The sequence below is a fragment of the Mastigoproctus giganteus genome, chromosome 2, assembly GCF_048544385.1.
Source record: "Mastigoproctus giganteus isolate SK-2022 chromosome 2, ASM4854438v1, whole genome shotgun sequence".
Lineage (NCBI taxonomy): Eukaryota > Metazoa > Arthropoda > Arachnida > Uropygi > Thelyphonidae > Mastigoproctus > Mastigoproctus giganteus.
Genome location: NC_143576.1, coordinates 263,413,385 through 263,430,220, shown reverse-complemented (window position 1 = coordinate 263,430,220; position 16,836 = coordinate 263,413,385). Strand labels below are relative to the sequence as shown.

The 16,836-nt window shown below is 32.7% G+C and overlaps 1 protein-coding gene across 8 annotated transcripts in view; it reads right to left on the bottom strand.

Moving 5' to 3' along the window:
* The window catches only part of LOC150090447 (cyclic AMP-responsive element-binding protein 1-like), a 313,271-nt gene that overhangs the window by 80,322 nt on the left and 216,113 nt on the right, over nt 1-16,836 (bottom strand). For 7 of the 8 annotated variants that reach the window (XM_090389890.1, XM_090389889.1, XM_090389891.1 and 4 more), the window contains one exon: nt 11,001-11,090. The exons of the other annotated variant lie outside the window; for it this stretch is intronic. In XM_090389890.1, the coding sequence (XP_090246016.1) occupies nt 11,001-11,090 (90 nt within the window). The remainder of the gene's footprint in view (nt 1-11,000; nt 11,091-16,836) is intronic. 8 annotated transcript variants of the gene reach the window in all.

The window sequence follows — 16,836 nt, the reverse complement described above, 5'->3', positions numbered from 1 at the left end:
CATTAGTCCACGATGAGCAGTGTCCCTTGATTACCACTCTCTGTCTTCTCCCCCTCAACCACCACTTTATCCATAGCAGCAATTTGCCTCCAATGTCACACTGCTCCAATTTGTGTAGCAGTCTTCCATGTGCAACAGTATCAAAAGCCTTTCTAAGATCCAAGTATATAATATCAAAGTTATTCCCTGCATCCAGTTCTTTTGTGACTGCATCATAGTATCCAAATGATGCACAAGTGTGAGCTCTGGCATTGATGTGGGCAGCTGAGAGCTTAATGTGCCCTATTTTAATTCCTTCAAGGGCATCTATCTTATTCTTTGAACTCTCATAAATGCCCATCAGAACACTGAAATGGCACTGTCTTCGCACTTTTTTTCATAAGCATGCACAAAGACATCCCTCCCTTGGCTCTATCATGTCCTGTTCCAGAAAGATTGGCGAACATTGCACAAATTGAACATTTTGTTAGGAGAATCACCCCTTCAATTCTCCCCTGAGCTACAGCACTCCCTCTACTTAGGTGTGCATGTTGCTTTGCTGCTCTAGTCTGGGGCATAATTTCTGTAATTTAACAGATTAATAGGGAAGAAGGGGTGTCCATTAATGCCGAAAGTCCATTAAATAGAATGTAACCTGGGGGGGCATTTTTTATTGTTCTTAATGTAAAAAAAAAGCTTTAATACAATATACCGCACTGTACAATATAAAATTATGTTGCAATTTGGCCTTTGATTTGCGAATATCAGAAACAGTTTGTTTTTTTTTTACGCTGTAAATTTCAAAAACATGTGCTACTGAGACGCCTTGTTCTCAATTAGCTCTAATTTCTGTGCCACATTTAAGTTCACACGCTTTCTTTTAACTCCTCTATCACTTGATGCCATTTTTAAATTGTAAAGATTGTAAAATTATTTAATAAATAAAGTCACAATTCTGAAATCACAGAAAGACTCTGTATACAACCTGACAGCACGATAGCTTTAGGCAGACTGAGACTAAAACAAAGCGAGTCGGTGGACTTGAAGTTTAGCGTCCACAGTCACATTCAGCTCACAAGTCACCGCCTGCTCTTATCTGTAATCTGGGAAAACAGCTATTTGAACATGTTTTCAGAAAGAATAAAAAACAATTTCCTGAATTTGATTATAAAAATAAAAGTAGGTAATTATTAAAACAATAATGGAAATAGGTAATTATTATTCATTTTTAATTAATAATAACAGTGAAGTTTTGTATAACCTAAAAAACATAATATGGTTGATACTATGATTTTTAGTGTTTCTCAACAGTGCTGTTGAGAAAGAAGGCAGAAGCCTTTGAAAGCTTCAGTTATTTTAGCGCTTTTAATCTAGTATATTTTATTGCATTTTAATTCAGTATTTTATTATCATTTTATTTGTACATTCACTGTAAACTACATTTGTTTTATTCTATCTTAATTCAGTATTTTATTATCAGTAACATTTTATTTGTATAATCACATTTATTTTGTTTGATCTACTGTAAATTTATTGTAAATTTAAATATAAAGCTTTTTAAGATTTTGGTTTTTGTTTTTACTTCAATGGTTGGTGAGAAACGCTAAAAATCATAGTATGAATATACCCAACCCCAGAGGCCTATTTGAAGAATATGGTTGAGATTAATATATACTATGGTTCTTCTTTTTTTACCATTTATAAATCCATTACTGTATTATTATTATTTGTCCGGTCCGTTAAATCAAGGGTTTACTGTACCTAACAAGTGATTAGAACCTTCGAGCTACTTATTTATCACAACTGAACCCTGCCATTCCATAGTATTACTAGCTTCGTATTATGATATTCACACCAAAACACCGATACGATAGTCGTATGAATAATAAGTTGTAATTTACAAAATCGCTAGTGTTGGGCAAACTATGTTTGCTACTAAGCTGATCTCATATTGCTGAGGAACCTTCACCACAAGTTGCCTTTATAATGCTCTACTCTAAATAAAATGAAAATAAAATTAATATTGCTGTTTTATTTAAAGTGTTTGCTACTGTCCATATTCAAGTTGCGATTGTTTAGACACTCATCAGTGTCTAAACAGTTGCAGGTAGGCCAATGTGAAGACATTATCAACTCAGTTATGAGAAGTATCCACAATATGAGATGCCAGAGGATGCACAAAAATAAAATTAAGTAAATTTAAGTGATTGACAAAAGCTGACCGCTTAAATTACTTCAAAGGATAATTTTGTTGCTGTTTACTTGGATTTCAGCAAAGCATTTGACTCAGTCCCACATGAGAGGCTATTGTATAAGTAGAGCATGTTGAGAGCACAGGGAAAATTATTAGATGAATTACAGGGTGTCTGTAGGATAGGAGGCAGATGTTTGTGATTAATGGTTACTCTTCAGATTGGTCTAATGTAAGAAGTGGGGTTTCACAAAGATTAGTTTGAGACCACTGTTTTTGATTTTCTAAAATGACACTGACAAAGGGATAGAGAATGTGATGTAACAAGATGATGTCAAGATTGGTAGAGTACTTAATGATCAGAACCAAGCAGTAATTGTTCAGGATGACTTAGACAGAATTCTGATGGTCAGAAAAGTGGTAGCTATGTTTTAATGTAGCAAAATGCATGGTGATACATTTGGTGAACAGCATTCCCAAAATAACTTGTTCAGTTGGTAGAGTTGAATTAAAAAGGCAGAGAAAGAGATCTGAAGTTATGATATGGGCAGATGTGAGGTTCTCTAAGCAGCACAGACAGGTGGCAATTAATCTCCCATGGTATCCTATTGATGATTTTTTGAACATTTGCTAGTAGAGATGGGGAGGTCACAATCCCATAGTTTAAGGCCATATTTGAAATACTGTGTTCAAGTATGGAGACCATGGGGGGAAAAAGAAAAAGAAAAAAACATCAAGCTTCTTGAAAGGATGCAAATACTGGCATCCTTCTGATTAGAGCAGCAAAGGGTACCCATACAAGGAAAGACTTCGAATATATGGGCTACAGAATTTGGTAATTAGGGCCCTTAGAGGAGGACTAATTGAGATGTATAAGGCTGAAAGACAGTAAAATGAATGAGGATGAAATTTGCAATGTTATAAATCACTCCAGAACTAGTGCCCATAAATTCAAATTATGGGAAAATGGTTAAGACTGGATTGCAGGAAGTTTTATTTTAGCCAGTGAGCTGTTAATTAATCCCATGAAGAGGGGTTTAAATATGTAGTTTGTTTTATTTCGTTTTATTATTTTTATTAACTAATTAATTAATTTTAATTAATTTTATTAGTTTATTTATTTTTTTGGCTGGTGAAACAAAAGCCTTGGGCTTCCTTGCAGCATAAGGTTAATACTAATACAGTGAAACCTCTTTTAATGGGCATCTTTGTATAAGGGACAACTCTTGTTGTGGGCAGGTCCCAGCCAGAAGTATTGGAAATGACATGTTAAATGATCTCCCCAAAATAGATAATCTCTAATACAAACATAGACAATTTAATAGGGGTCTTTTTTGCATTTTCAACCTCTCTGGACTGGATGCTTTCAAAGATAACTGACAAACATGTTTCTTTTCATAGGTCAATGGGATTTGCAATGAAGGCAAGTGAAGGTCAAAATCATTACAGTAATACTAATTAAATTCGTGATGACCATGAATTACTTATGCAACAGATGGCATAATATGTTGTTAACAATGGAGAGTCCAAATTAAGACTGTCCATTAATATCACTAATACTACTGTTTGTGTATGCAATTCCACTGGAAAATATTATTTCACAAGGCAATAAAATTTTCAAACTAAGAGATGCTGGTGTCAAAATTAAAAGAAAAAAAAAAAAAAAAAAAAAGACAGTACTGAAGGAAGTCTGTATACAAGATTCAATTTGTGGTGCTGTACATAAAAAGTGTGAGGATACTTTTATTATACTTTGTGGAAAAAAAAAAAAAATTATATATATACACAGGCAGTTCTCGCTTTACGAGTTCCCGGGTTTACGAGTTTTTTTCCCCAAATATCAAGTATCAACAAAATCGAAAATATGAACATTAATTGAAAAAAATGAATGTTAAACATTCATAAATACCGCATTCCAAACCACGTGCATAGCTATACAATACAGTGTACCCTGCTTTATCATATTAATCAGTTCCAGAGACACCATCATATCGTTAAAATATTGTAATGTGAAACCACTAACACATTGTTTTTTTTGCAATTCGTTTCAACATCTCGGAAGTTGAAATTTTCACTGTATAACTAAGCCATTTATCTCTCTAAAATGTCATATTTAAGGTCATGAGTGTGACCTTAAAGCCATATAAAGGTCGTGAGCATAGTTTGTAAATTGTATTAGTTACCAATTCAAATCATTAAAATGCACTACACTTTCATTGTTATCATATGTTCCATTATAAGAATCAATTTTAAACGCCTTTGTGATATTTTTCTAAAGCATATTTCTGGAGGTCACAACCATAAAACAATAAAAACAATTTGCACTTTCCGTTTTATTGGGCTTTTCTGTTACTGCAAGCAATTATAAACAGGTAGTTTATAATTGCTTGCAGTAACAGAAACTCCATACAGTAACTCCATGTTATTGCATTTGTGAAAATACCAATAGCTGGAATTGTGTGGGTTTTTACGCTATTATGGTGAAATGTATTTCCCTTCACTGAAATTTTCAATCATATAAAAAACATAAATAAATTTTCAAAATCTTCTCTTCTTTCCTTTTTTTTAACCTTCGTAAACTTGTTACTCCACGTGAATCGTGTTAGTTGCAATTTGTGTGTGCCATTAAAAAATGCTTATGCATGCAATTGTGAAATTTATAATTAAAAGAGAAGATTATCTTGGAAACAAATTCCTCTTGAAACATTTCTGAAGAAGACAACTCCTTGTGCAACAAACCAACGAGCTTCTATCATTGACCAGGTGCATAGGTTTTTGGACCGCAAGTGGCTCGAGAGCTTGCAGATTAGTTCCATTGGGAGCAACATTAATAGAGATAGGGGTAGGCAAATTCATCCCCTCTTCGAGACAGTGATTCTTGGAGGGGATGAACGACTTCACTTGACGCGCTCCCAAGCCAGTTATGTTACGCATGAGAACAATGCACAGGTTATTGAATCACGTGACATGTGCCGTGAACCTGCAGGTATTTAAGATTACACCGCAAAAATAAAGCGTACTGTTTTGAAAGAAGGCAGAGCCTTCAAAAGCTTCAGATTTTAGCGCTTTTAATTCTGTATATTTTATTGTATTTTATGGTATTCTTTTTCTTTTTATATGCTTATTGTAAATAGTAATTTATTGTAAATTAGTAATACCAATTATTAAACTATTAATTTTGTTTTTTGTTTTATTATTTCAACGCAAGGTTGGTGTAAACTACTAAAAATTTATATAAAACCAACGAGTGCTGAGCCAATAATGAGTGATCAACGAGCATTTAGTTGATGATGATGATGATGATAAAGAATAAACATCTTTAACCTTTGTAAGTCATAAATAACACCTTTATTATTATAAAAGCTTGATTTTACAGGCTATGTTTTCATTTCTTTGGGTACATCAATTATTGTTTAAACATAAACTAATTAGCTAACTAATTTCATTGTTGAGAACGTAAACCCTATTTTTAACCTTATGTCTATGGGAAATAAATTCCCGCTTTATGAGTTTTCGCTTTACGAGCGTGCACTAGGAATGAATTAACGCGTAAAGTCGAGAACTACCTGTATATATATATATATTAAGTATTTTGACATTGAATACAATCCGTAACCATATTTGGCAGTTGATATATGATTCTTTTCTCATTTTGACTGAGGGATGATGACAATTTTTCCATACCAATACATACCACTTTCATTTGACAGTGAATAATGGAAGTTGAATAAAGGGCTGTATACAAGGGAATAATCAGCTGTATACTTTATTGAAGTTTGTTTGTGTATACAGGTTTTCTCTCTGGAATACTCTTCAAAATTTTCTTATGCATTACACTGAGTGTGTGTAATTTTTTTAAGAAACAAAATTTCTTGCTGTTTGTGGCAGAGTCAGGAAGAAATTTAAAAAGGGAAGTGGTTTTGACCCATTAAGGGATCGAATAGTATCATATTACTTTAAAAGAATTCTATGTGAATAAAAACAATGAACATGGACTAAAACTATTCCATATTCCCCGAGTTATTACTAATCTAATTATTAATAATGAAAAGGAAATTGCAAAAATTAAATGCTCTAAACAAAGCAATTTATATTAATTTTAACTAAAAGTTAATAACATTAATGTGTTATTTCTTAAAAGTTAATTAATTGAACATGAATATGTACAATTAAAATTAATAAAACCCTGAGGAAGCAACCAGTAACAGTGAATTTCACATTTTTCCAAATTATTAAAACTGGCTACATAGACCTCTACAAAGTGAACACCTCTGCATAGTGAAGATGCTGCCTTCTGACCAAGTGGTGTCTGCTTTAGAGAAATTTCACTGTACTAATATCAAGCGTGATGTCTAAATCTGCAGATGATACAAAGGTTGACATGGTGCTTAATAACAGAAATAATGGCATACTACTAAAAGACGTAAAAATAACGGGCACGTAAGTGCAATGCATAGGTAGCAGTAATCCCAGAATAATATACAGTTTAGATGGTGCCACACCCAAGGTGGTAGAGAACTGAGAAGACCTGAGGTAACTGTACAGTCTGACATGAACTTCTCTGAGCAGTGTAGACAGGTGATAGGACAGAGCCCATGGGGTTCTGTTGATGATATACAGATTTTTGTCAGCAGAGAGTAATTATCACATTCTATAAGGTTAGGTCTCATCTTGAGTATTGCATACAAGTCTAGAAGCCTCATTTTAGGAAGGATGTGGATCTGTTAGAACAAGTGCAGAGAACAGCACAGGATTATTCAGGGACCCTTACAAAAAAAAAAAAAAAAAAAGACTTCAGTTCTGCACACTGCAGTGCCTAGAAACTAGGGTCTTGTGAAGAGACCTGATTGAAGAGTTCAAAGGCTTGGACAATATGCATAAGGGAAATAAATTGAAAAAGGATGGCAGGACAGGTGTGAAAATTTCCTTCAACGAGAAAGTAACTGACTGTAAGAAACTTCCATCTGGTGTTGTAAAAGTGGTAGTTTAGATAAATTTAGGGAGGGAATACACAGGAGACTTCTTTTTTTTTTTTTTTTTTGGCTGATGCTGTACAAACGTCCTTGCATTATTTGCTACTATTAGTACTAATACTAAATGAATTTGTCAGCAGTAATCTCACAATAATAGCAATTGGGGGGTACTACTCTCATGATGGTGATGGTGATGGTGAACAAAAAAGATCTACGGGGTAAACACACAGTCCAACATGAAGTTCTCTGAGCAGTGCAGACAGGTGCTGAAACAGTTTACTTGGAAACCTCATTTTAGGAAGGATGTGGATCTGTTGGAATGAATACAAAGGAGAAAAACAAGAGGAGCTAGAGACACAAAAGGGTACTCTTACCAAGAAAGACTTGAGTTCTATAAACTGCAATGTCTGGAACTAGGTACATACAAGGAGACCCAATTGAAGGTTTCAAATGGATTAAGTAAACTAAACTGATTACTATTTCTCAGACAATGCACATAAGGGACAAAAATTTAAACTTAAAATGGATGGTTGCAGCATAAATGTGTGAAAATTTACTTTTGGCCAAAGTGTAGTTGATTGTGGGAACAAACTTCCATTTGGTGTTATGACGTGTGTTTTTTGAATAAATGAAAAGTGGGTAGTAGTTTTGAAGAGGTGGAAAAATGATATAGGTAGATACTGTAAGTAGGGTGGTTTTTTTGATTGATGCTGTGTAAGCTTGCTTCCTTGCATTATTTGTCACTACTAATAATAATCTGTTGCGAAAGTAATTTGTTCTGCTGTCAGCATTAAGATCATTGCAACTGAACAGATTCTTACTGCAAAAAAAAAAAAAAAAAATCATGAAGACACTATATTCCTCATAACTCCATAAAATTTAATAATTATTTTATCTTATTTCTACAATCAATTTATTCTATTTATTTATTTTTATAATTAATATTAAAAAATATTAAATAAAATTACTGATAAATATTATAACTATAATTTCATTTGTTTAATTAATTAAATAAATTCATAATTTGTTTTTTAATGATTATTTAATGCTGTCCCATGAAATACAGAATGGTATATATTTATTTTCCATATTCATTAAGGTGAAGCCATTTTGTTCCCAGAATTGAAGGGGGGAAAATATTAACCCTAAGCAAAAAGCTAGTCCGCTATTTATTTGAGGAGCCATTTAGGATGAATGACCAGAAAGTCCTGACAGGCTGTCATAGTAGTGTTTCATCTTTCAAGTAAATGGCAGACTGCCTTTTCACAATGTTATTTGCTTTAAAGAAGTGCAATACCTAGGCAACTCAGTATGAGCGTATAAGTGTATTGTATGAGAGTATAAGTGTGTTTATATAACTGTAGTGTGATTACTGAAACAATTGTAATATTCACTGCAGTTTAAAATCTTCTGGCTACAAAAATATGTAGTGGAAAAAATAAGCCAAGTGCTTTTTCATATATGAAATCATTCCCCTTCCAAAGTATACAGTTATACACTAGAAATTTTACACAATTGCATCACCAAAGTCTCACTGTTGAGTTTCTTTAATACAGCATTTTCCAAAATAGATAAATAAATTTTTTGTTTATACTCTGGAACAACAACATAGGGTCAGTTGAGTTTACGAGGTAGACAAAATATAAAATCATCACCACAATTAGCAGTCATGCGGGCTAGAACCACTATGAACTCAAATGTGCATGGTACTCTACCTTTGACCAAGCAGCTATGGCAGCATGACCTGGGTTTGTGTTTTGAAATGCTGAAATCTTCTGAGCAAACTACTTTTCTGTTATTTGGCATACCAGCAAATATAAATGAATGAAAGCTACTGTGCAGATATTGTTTTACAATTTAAAAGTTGGTTAGTGAATGCTTTAGAAGTGTAATACTTCATGTATGAATAGTGAGACCTGAAACTCAGTAATCCATCATTATTTACCAACAAGTTGCAAATCTTGTTCATAAACAGCAGTAAACAATTTCCTAGCCTAAAAAATTTCTCAACATAGTTAGAGCAGTAAAAATCAACCTAAGAAATAAATTTGCAAATTCTCAAGTGCTTTGCCAAATGCATTTTCCTAAAGACATCCAGAAAATGTGTAGTGACATATTGAATCAGGAAATTCAAAAACACATAAGGTGTGTGTGTGTGTGTGTGTGTGTGTGTGTGTGTGTGTGTGTGTGTGTGTGTGTGTGTGTGTGTGTGTGTGTGTGTGTGTGTGTGTGTGTTTCTGATTAAGCAAAAGCTTCGCTTTCTTGCACCATATGGTCAATATTAATTAATATTAATAATTTAATTAATAGTATAATTAATTAATTGAAACAAATTAAATTATAATTAATATATTTTATTAAGTCACTATTCAATAACTAAATAAATTTAATTAATTTAATAAAAAAATTAAAAGAGCAAAGGCACATTTCTGATATTTGGCTGTAGGTGCCAAAAAATCCTAGTTATGCCACTGAATATGAGATCATATCTGGATAATCTCTGGAGTGAAAAATAAATAAGTAAAATAACCTCTTGCATTTATTCATATAATCTCATTACTAGTTTTTAGCTCTTTTGCATCTTTGCTTTCAAAAGTGATTACTTGTCTTCACATCAAAATTAAATTTGATCACTCTTTTCTCATCAGGTAAGTTTGGACTGTCTTTATTCTAGTTTGCTCAAATTGATGAATTGTCTTACTTTTATGAAATTTACTCATTATGAAGTCCAGTTGATTTTGTATTGAAATATATTTTACCAGGATTTCACTAAAAGTTTAAAGTTCCAAATTCATTCATTCACTTACCAGTTTGAATTTTATTTGGCTGGTGAATCATGTTCATTCCATAGCAATTTTTAATGGTTTCTTTCAAAAATTTATTTCATTTAAGGACTGTATACTTTTAAGCAAACTAGTTGTTCTTCTCTCTGTAGCCTTGAAAACAGAATTCCAGAGTGGATTCATAACATCGTCAGTAAATAGCAATTTATTTGGTGTATTTAAAGTGTTTTGATGTGGTAAACTTTGTTTCCTATATAAGAGATCAATAAACTAATCATTTTGTTAATTTCAAGTGTAGTACAGCATTTTTCATAATTTAAAAGCCCAGTTTTTGCCAAAAATGCCTCACAGAATAGTATTTATAGACAACTTATCTATCCGACAAATTTCTTCACTTCCATGTGGCATTTCCTCTACAGTGATCATTCATCTCAATTTGCTAAAGCCTACTCAGATATTGGAACTTTTAACCTATTCTATCTGAAATATTGAAACATTTGAATTACATTAAACAAATTAATTTTTAAGTAGAGCTATGTGCCTTATTTAGTCAGTTTTAGCTAGATAATTTAAAAGCTCATTGAATTTAGGGCAGAGGCTTCTAGATAATTTATTAAATATCTGCTGCTAAAAAAAAGCTCTGAGAAATAAAATTGGTTCATAATGAGAAGAGGTATTCAAAGGAAAATTTTCAGCTCATAGCAACTTGACCAAGCTTTTTATTTCCTATCTATAGTTTCATAGCAAAATTTGTCTCAATTTATAAACAAAATAATTTTTATATCATCACAGTTTCTAGTCTGACAGTGGATATTTAATAAATCAAAATACCTCACATTATCACCACCACAGCTTTTTTTTTTTAAACATTGCAGTAAAATGGAGACTACTTTAAATAAGGCAAATGCAGAATGAATTTGCCTTACTTAAATAAATAAATATATATTCATTGCTAGCACATATCAAAAACAGTAGTTGTCAAGCCAGATCATTTTCTAGTGGGTCCTAAAACCTCCTCATTAACAAACTAGTGACATTTCTGAATGCGCAGAAACGCTTGAACAAAGATCTAACCTGCACAGGATGGACACTTTCTCCTTCTGTACTGTGAATCACTGATCCTTGGCTTGGTACTTTATTTAAGAGAATCACATTCTTAGTAAGCTATGGGACATGAACGAAAATTCTATTAAGAATAAGTTAAAATAACTATTCAAAAATTAGAACTAGAAGTATATGTATTTTAACTATTTTTTATTACAACAATCACATTAGTAGATTATATAATATAAAAATTAGCATAAAAAGTTTAGTTCTCTGGTCATAAGGTAACTAAGAGTATGGTTTCTAAAATATGCCATTATTTATCAGAAAATACCAAGCATGCTAACTAAAGTAAATTACAAAATAACAGTAATAATTCCATAAATTAAAAAATATATTTCTGCCTTCATATAATAGTACATGTGGGTGTACACAGGCATACCTTGATATTTACCACCATGATATTCATGCCATTTATTCATTAGTAACAAATTAAAAATTTATAACTTGGCCACATTCATTTTCAAACTCTGCTTATTTATTATGTCTATCCATCTAGCACTGCATAATCTCACAGTACTATACATCTTCACAGCCATGAATGGCTCCACTCTGTCTGCTTTTCTTGCCTTTTTTGTTGTTGTTTTGTCACAGGGCTGAATTTCATTAATTCTACCTATGTAATTCAAATGGCTTCAAAATTAAAAAGCAATAATTATAAAGCTTCTGGTTAATAAAAGAGAAAGAAAATCTGTAATGTTGGAAGTGAAATTAGACTGAAATAAGCATTCTGAACATGCTGCTGATATCATCACACATTGGAGAAATCCTCCAATAATAATAAGGTACTTAACAAAAGACACTGGTAAAAAAATATACTAAAAAATATGCAACCTCTTCATATTATAGGTGGGAATAATACTCCCCAATGTCTCCATGGGGAGACAATGGGCAGTTTTACTTATTTAGATTAGGGAACATACATAACAATGAGTGCCATTAAGTCAAATGTTGATTCAACAGAAATCTGTAAAACTATCTGAAGACAACAGAGGGGGGGGGGGGGGGAAGATGTGACAAAAGTTCAAATATTGAAAGAGTGCAAATCGTGGGTGGTCTGATTGTTTTAAAAGGTAAGACAGGATTCATAGCATTAAAGAATTTATTAGGGGAACACATGCTCAATTCACATGGCCATCTATGTGAATTCTGTCTTTACTTCTGTTTAGCTCTCTCTCATCATCATCACTTGGCAATATTTTTCCAATTTGTGTATTGATTATGTCATCTCAATATACATACTTGGTCTAATGTATTACCGCATATGAAGCAGTGATACTGCTTAATATGAGACAGAATACATGCCAGCACTGTGCTGAAGAAACTCACCACTTGCAAGTCCAACTAAACTAAATGCTTTCACTCTTACATTTTTATGGCCTGTGATAATAACACCAGTAAACTGTGTCAACTTTCTCAGAATTTAATTCCTTCAACAAAATGTACATAGTCTATGCACAACCTTCCCACACTGGAAATGATATACTTCAGTACAGCATATTATAAGGTTGACCATGGTTTCCTAATTGTCACTCATTCAGAAAGGTTTGGATTCAAATCCCATTGGAAACCTCTACACTCAAGGCTGATCCTAGGTGGAGGAAGAGGAGTTTCTCCCTTCAAATTATTCTAAGATTTTCAGACTACATAACATTAAAAATCAACGTGTGAATAAACATTTGCATCACATATAATATCACTAAACGATATGAACTAGCACACTAAGACCAAAGTAGTCCATGAACAAAAAATTCCCAAAGGCAACAACTTCAGTAAGATTTCAACTTCATAAGTTTGATGGTGATATGGTTGAACAATAAACATCTCTGATCATATACCATCTCTGTTAATTGCTGGTTTCTGTGTTGTCTCAAAAATGGCACAATGAGACCTGCAAACCTGTATGCAGTATTCAAGATGTGGCCTGACCATTGCCTTATACAATGGGATAATCACTTCCTTATCCTTGCTAGCAAAATTCCTGTATAACATTGACAAGACCTTAGAGCTACTTTGCAGCCTTTCTGAACTGCTCAGAAAACTACATATCTGACTTTTTAATTTTCCTCAACTGATGCCCTTTGTCATCTGGCTTTACCAGAGTGCCAAATAGAATGCTCTTGACTGGACTACTGTTTTAAATCTTCTAATCCTAATATTTTACCCCTTCTGTTCTTTGGAACAATCTTCCTTCACATGTATTTCTTAAAAAATACATATACCAATCTACAAAAATTAAATTTAATTCCAATGTCATCAAGCATCTTATGTCTTTTCATTCTTATGTCTTTAACTCCTACAGTGTTAGAGTACTATAGCTTCAAACACCTTTTGTGTTTTGAGTCACCAATAAAAAATCATGCTGTAAGCACAAAATACCATGTGACCACATACAAGTTTCTTATTTAAATTTTGTTTTTATTTAAATAACAGATGAAAGAAGTAGAAATAATTACAAAATAATTCTATACTTTACAAAAGACTAATGACTATGTGAAAAAAATCTTCACAGGTCACATATGAACTGGAACATTAGAATAGATGAATTGATATTTTTTGAAAAGTGCTGTGACTTGCTTAGTAGTTTTACTTATAAGCAGAATTTTATATACCAAACTAAAAGAGCCAACTGTCTCTAAAGTCTGAGAATTACTGGCCAATGGTGCACAATAAATAGCATAAGATCAATTGGTTGTCATAAGCATCCTGTGCACATACTAAGATAAAAACTGCTCATGTTAGATTTTTTTCTCCCCTTTCTGTAATATGTGAGGTATAAGAAAGCTCAGTACTGTTCAACTTGAAGTTGTAGACTATTCCATTTTCTAGATAAGATTACAATAAATTCAACAAATGAAAATTCGTTATAGAAAAAAGTTTCAATATTGTAATAATCTTTGATAATTTACAACTGGGCAAAAAGTTATTAAAACTGATAAATGAATTAATTCACACAACTGCAGGCATAAAAGAAATTTAACAGAAAAACTAAATATAGAAGAGCAGACAATTTTTTCAAAGAGGGAAAAAAATTAGTATTCCTCATAATTAATTAACATTTCAAATAATCAACTAAAGATCTCATGAAACAGGCAACAATATATTACAATACTTAAAAATAATAAAAAAAATTATAAAATATATAAAAATAATAATCAAATAAAAAGTAGTTAGGATTACTAAAAATTAAACAATGAAAATGAAAAATTACAGAGAAGTTTCAATGTTGTGACAAGCCCAGTATTATTGCAATAATAATATGAGGAGATGAAAAATCATTGATAAAATTTAAAACTGAAAGCAAGAAACATGAAAACTAATAAATGAATTAATACAGCTGCAGAAGTAATGCTATTACATCCGTTCTAAATATAAATTTTTAGAAGGTAAAAAAAAAAAAAAAAAAAATTCTTTAAAATATCTATTTACCACTCATAAAACTGAGAAAACAAACAAATGACAATATTTTATAACCATAACAGTACTAACCCCAACTAATAATGAAACAATGGCGAATTTAATAAACTGAGTTGAAAGTACCATAACAGTAATAAAATGCAAACATATAGCAGCTGCTAAGGTTACCAATCAGAAATGGAAATAACAAAACTACTTAACTTTTTTGAAATTTATTTACATAACATGTCGAAGAAAACAACAAATTTTACAATACATAAAACAGATAACGACAGTATACTGCACTTCAGCATTGTCAAAGCTAAATATAACCTTGTGGAATATACTGCAGTATCTTCAAGTAAAGTGACAGTCCTAACTTGACTGTAAGACCTAAAATCTGCACATCACTTTGAAATTTAATTTGAAATATTCTGCATAGTATTTGTGATTAAAGATAATTTTTGCAATGCACCTTTTACAGAGTTTCCCAGATTTTATGCCGTTTAAACTAAAAATCAATTTACAAGACAGCACCATATTTAGCACCATTATACAGGTCTGGAGGCCTCATTTTAGGATATAGAGCTGCTGGAATGAGTACAGAGAAGGGCAACAAGATTGGTGAGGGGGAACAAAGGGTTGATCTTACCATGAAAGGCTTAATTGCAGCATCTGAAGACTAGGCACCTGTGAAGTGATCTGATTGAGATATATAAGGCCTTGAATGGTTTGAGCAAGCCCAATGCTGATGGGATTCTTCCTTTTGCCCAGATTAATGAAATGTTTCAAATGAGCAGGTAGCTAAAGCCAGGGAAGCAAGCTTAAATAACTTCAAGGATTGTGTCAGGGTACTTAACTATAGAAGAACACTAAAGTCTTAATTGTTTATACTGTAATGTGAGAAGTGTTGTCAATAAAATGAATGAATTCAAACTGCTGGTTAGGACAAGTAACATTGATATAACAGAGCTTACGGAAACGTGGTGCCACCTGGAAATAGTGGATGATGAGTTGCAGTACGGTACGTACAATGTATTTAGGAAGGATAGGGCAGACAGAAAGGGTGGTGATGCCATGCTTCTTATCAAAAACCACCTGAGTACGATGAAAGCTTTCCCAGATTCAGTTGTTTAGTATGCTAGTATAGAATCTGTAATGTGAGATAGTTGTAAGCAAAGGTATAATGAGGGTGGGAGTAATCTACAGGCCAGATGATTATTATGGTTATGATGACAGCCTCTACATACAAATGGAATGGGCAATTAAGTATGAATGTCTTATTATGGGTGATTTTAATTTGCCTCTAATTGATTGGAGTAAACAGGAAGGAAACTCTACATGGGAACAAAATTTTTAAATCAACTAGATGATTGTTACTTGTATCAACATATCAGGGAAAGCACTAGGTAAAAGAATATTCTAGACCTGATCATCACCCATGAACCAGATGACATAATAGGGCTGACAGTACAGGAACCAGTAGCAGGAAGTGTTTAAGGAGTTCTATGGTGGATGATGAAGAGAGAGGTAGCAGAAGTAAAAGGCAAAGGAATGGGTTTTAATTTCAGAAAAGGAAATTACGATGCCTTAAGGTACTACATGGCCTCTATTAACTGAGTAGATATCCCACAGAGAGTAATTACGATTGAATTATGGTATACCTTGAAAACATTAATCTTGAATATGTATATACCATTACGTATTATTATTGAACGGTCAGTGCTTTAGCACCATGTTTTGTTTGTAGTGAACTGTTCAAGTCAATAATTAGCATCATTTTAATTGTATCTCATATTGTGAATCAACCTTCACAAGAGACTTGAACAGTTCACTGTGAACAAAACATGGTGCAAAAGCACTGACTGTTCAGTAGTGAATCGTAATATAGTCCCATTGTTTTGTGCAAAATAATTGCCTTAATTTAAACAATTATGTATGTATGGCATGGAAAAGTTAGAGAGCAATAAAAAGTACTGAAGCCTATAACAGCTACAAATTGATCTGTAATAGTGCCACAGAAAAGGATAGGCTGGCAAAGGCAGATTATCAGAAATCGCTGGCAAAGAGTGGGAATAAGGAATTCTTTACATATATATGCAAAGAACAGAAGGGCAAACCAGATCAGACTCATGTAATGGACGTGGAATAGTATCAGACACTGCAGCTGATGTTGCAGATGAACTCAACAGTTACTTTCATCAATATTTACAGAAGAAAAACCCTTTATATCAATAAGAAATTATGGGAGTGAAGTTGAAAATTATGTAATTAATGGTACTGAAATTTCACATGATTATTTAAAGAAAAAACTTTTGAGCCTACAGGCAAGCAAGGCTCCTGGAGGTTGAGGGCATATACTCTATAATTTTAAGAGCGGCAGCAAGTGAATGCACTGAACCATTGAGGC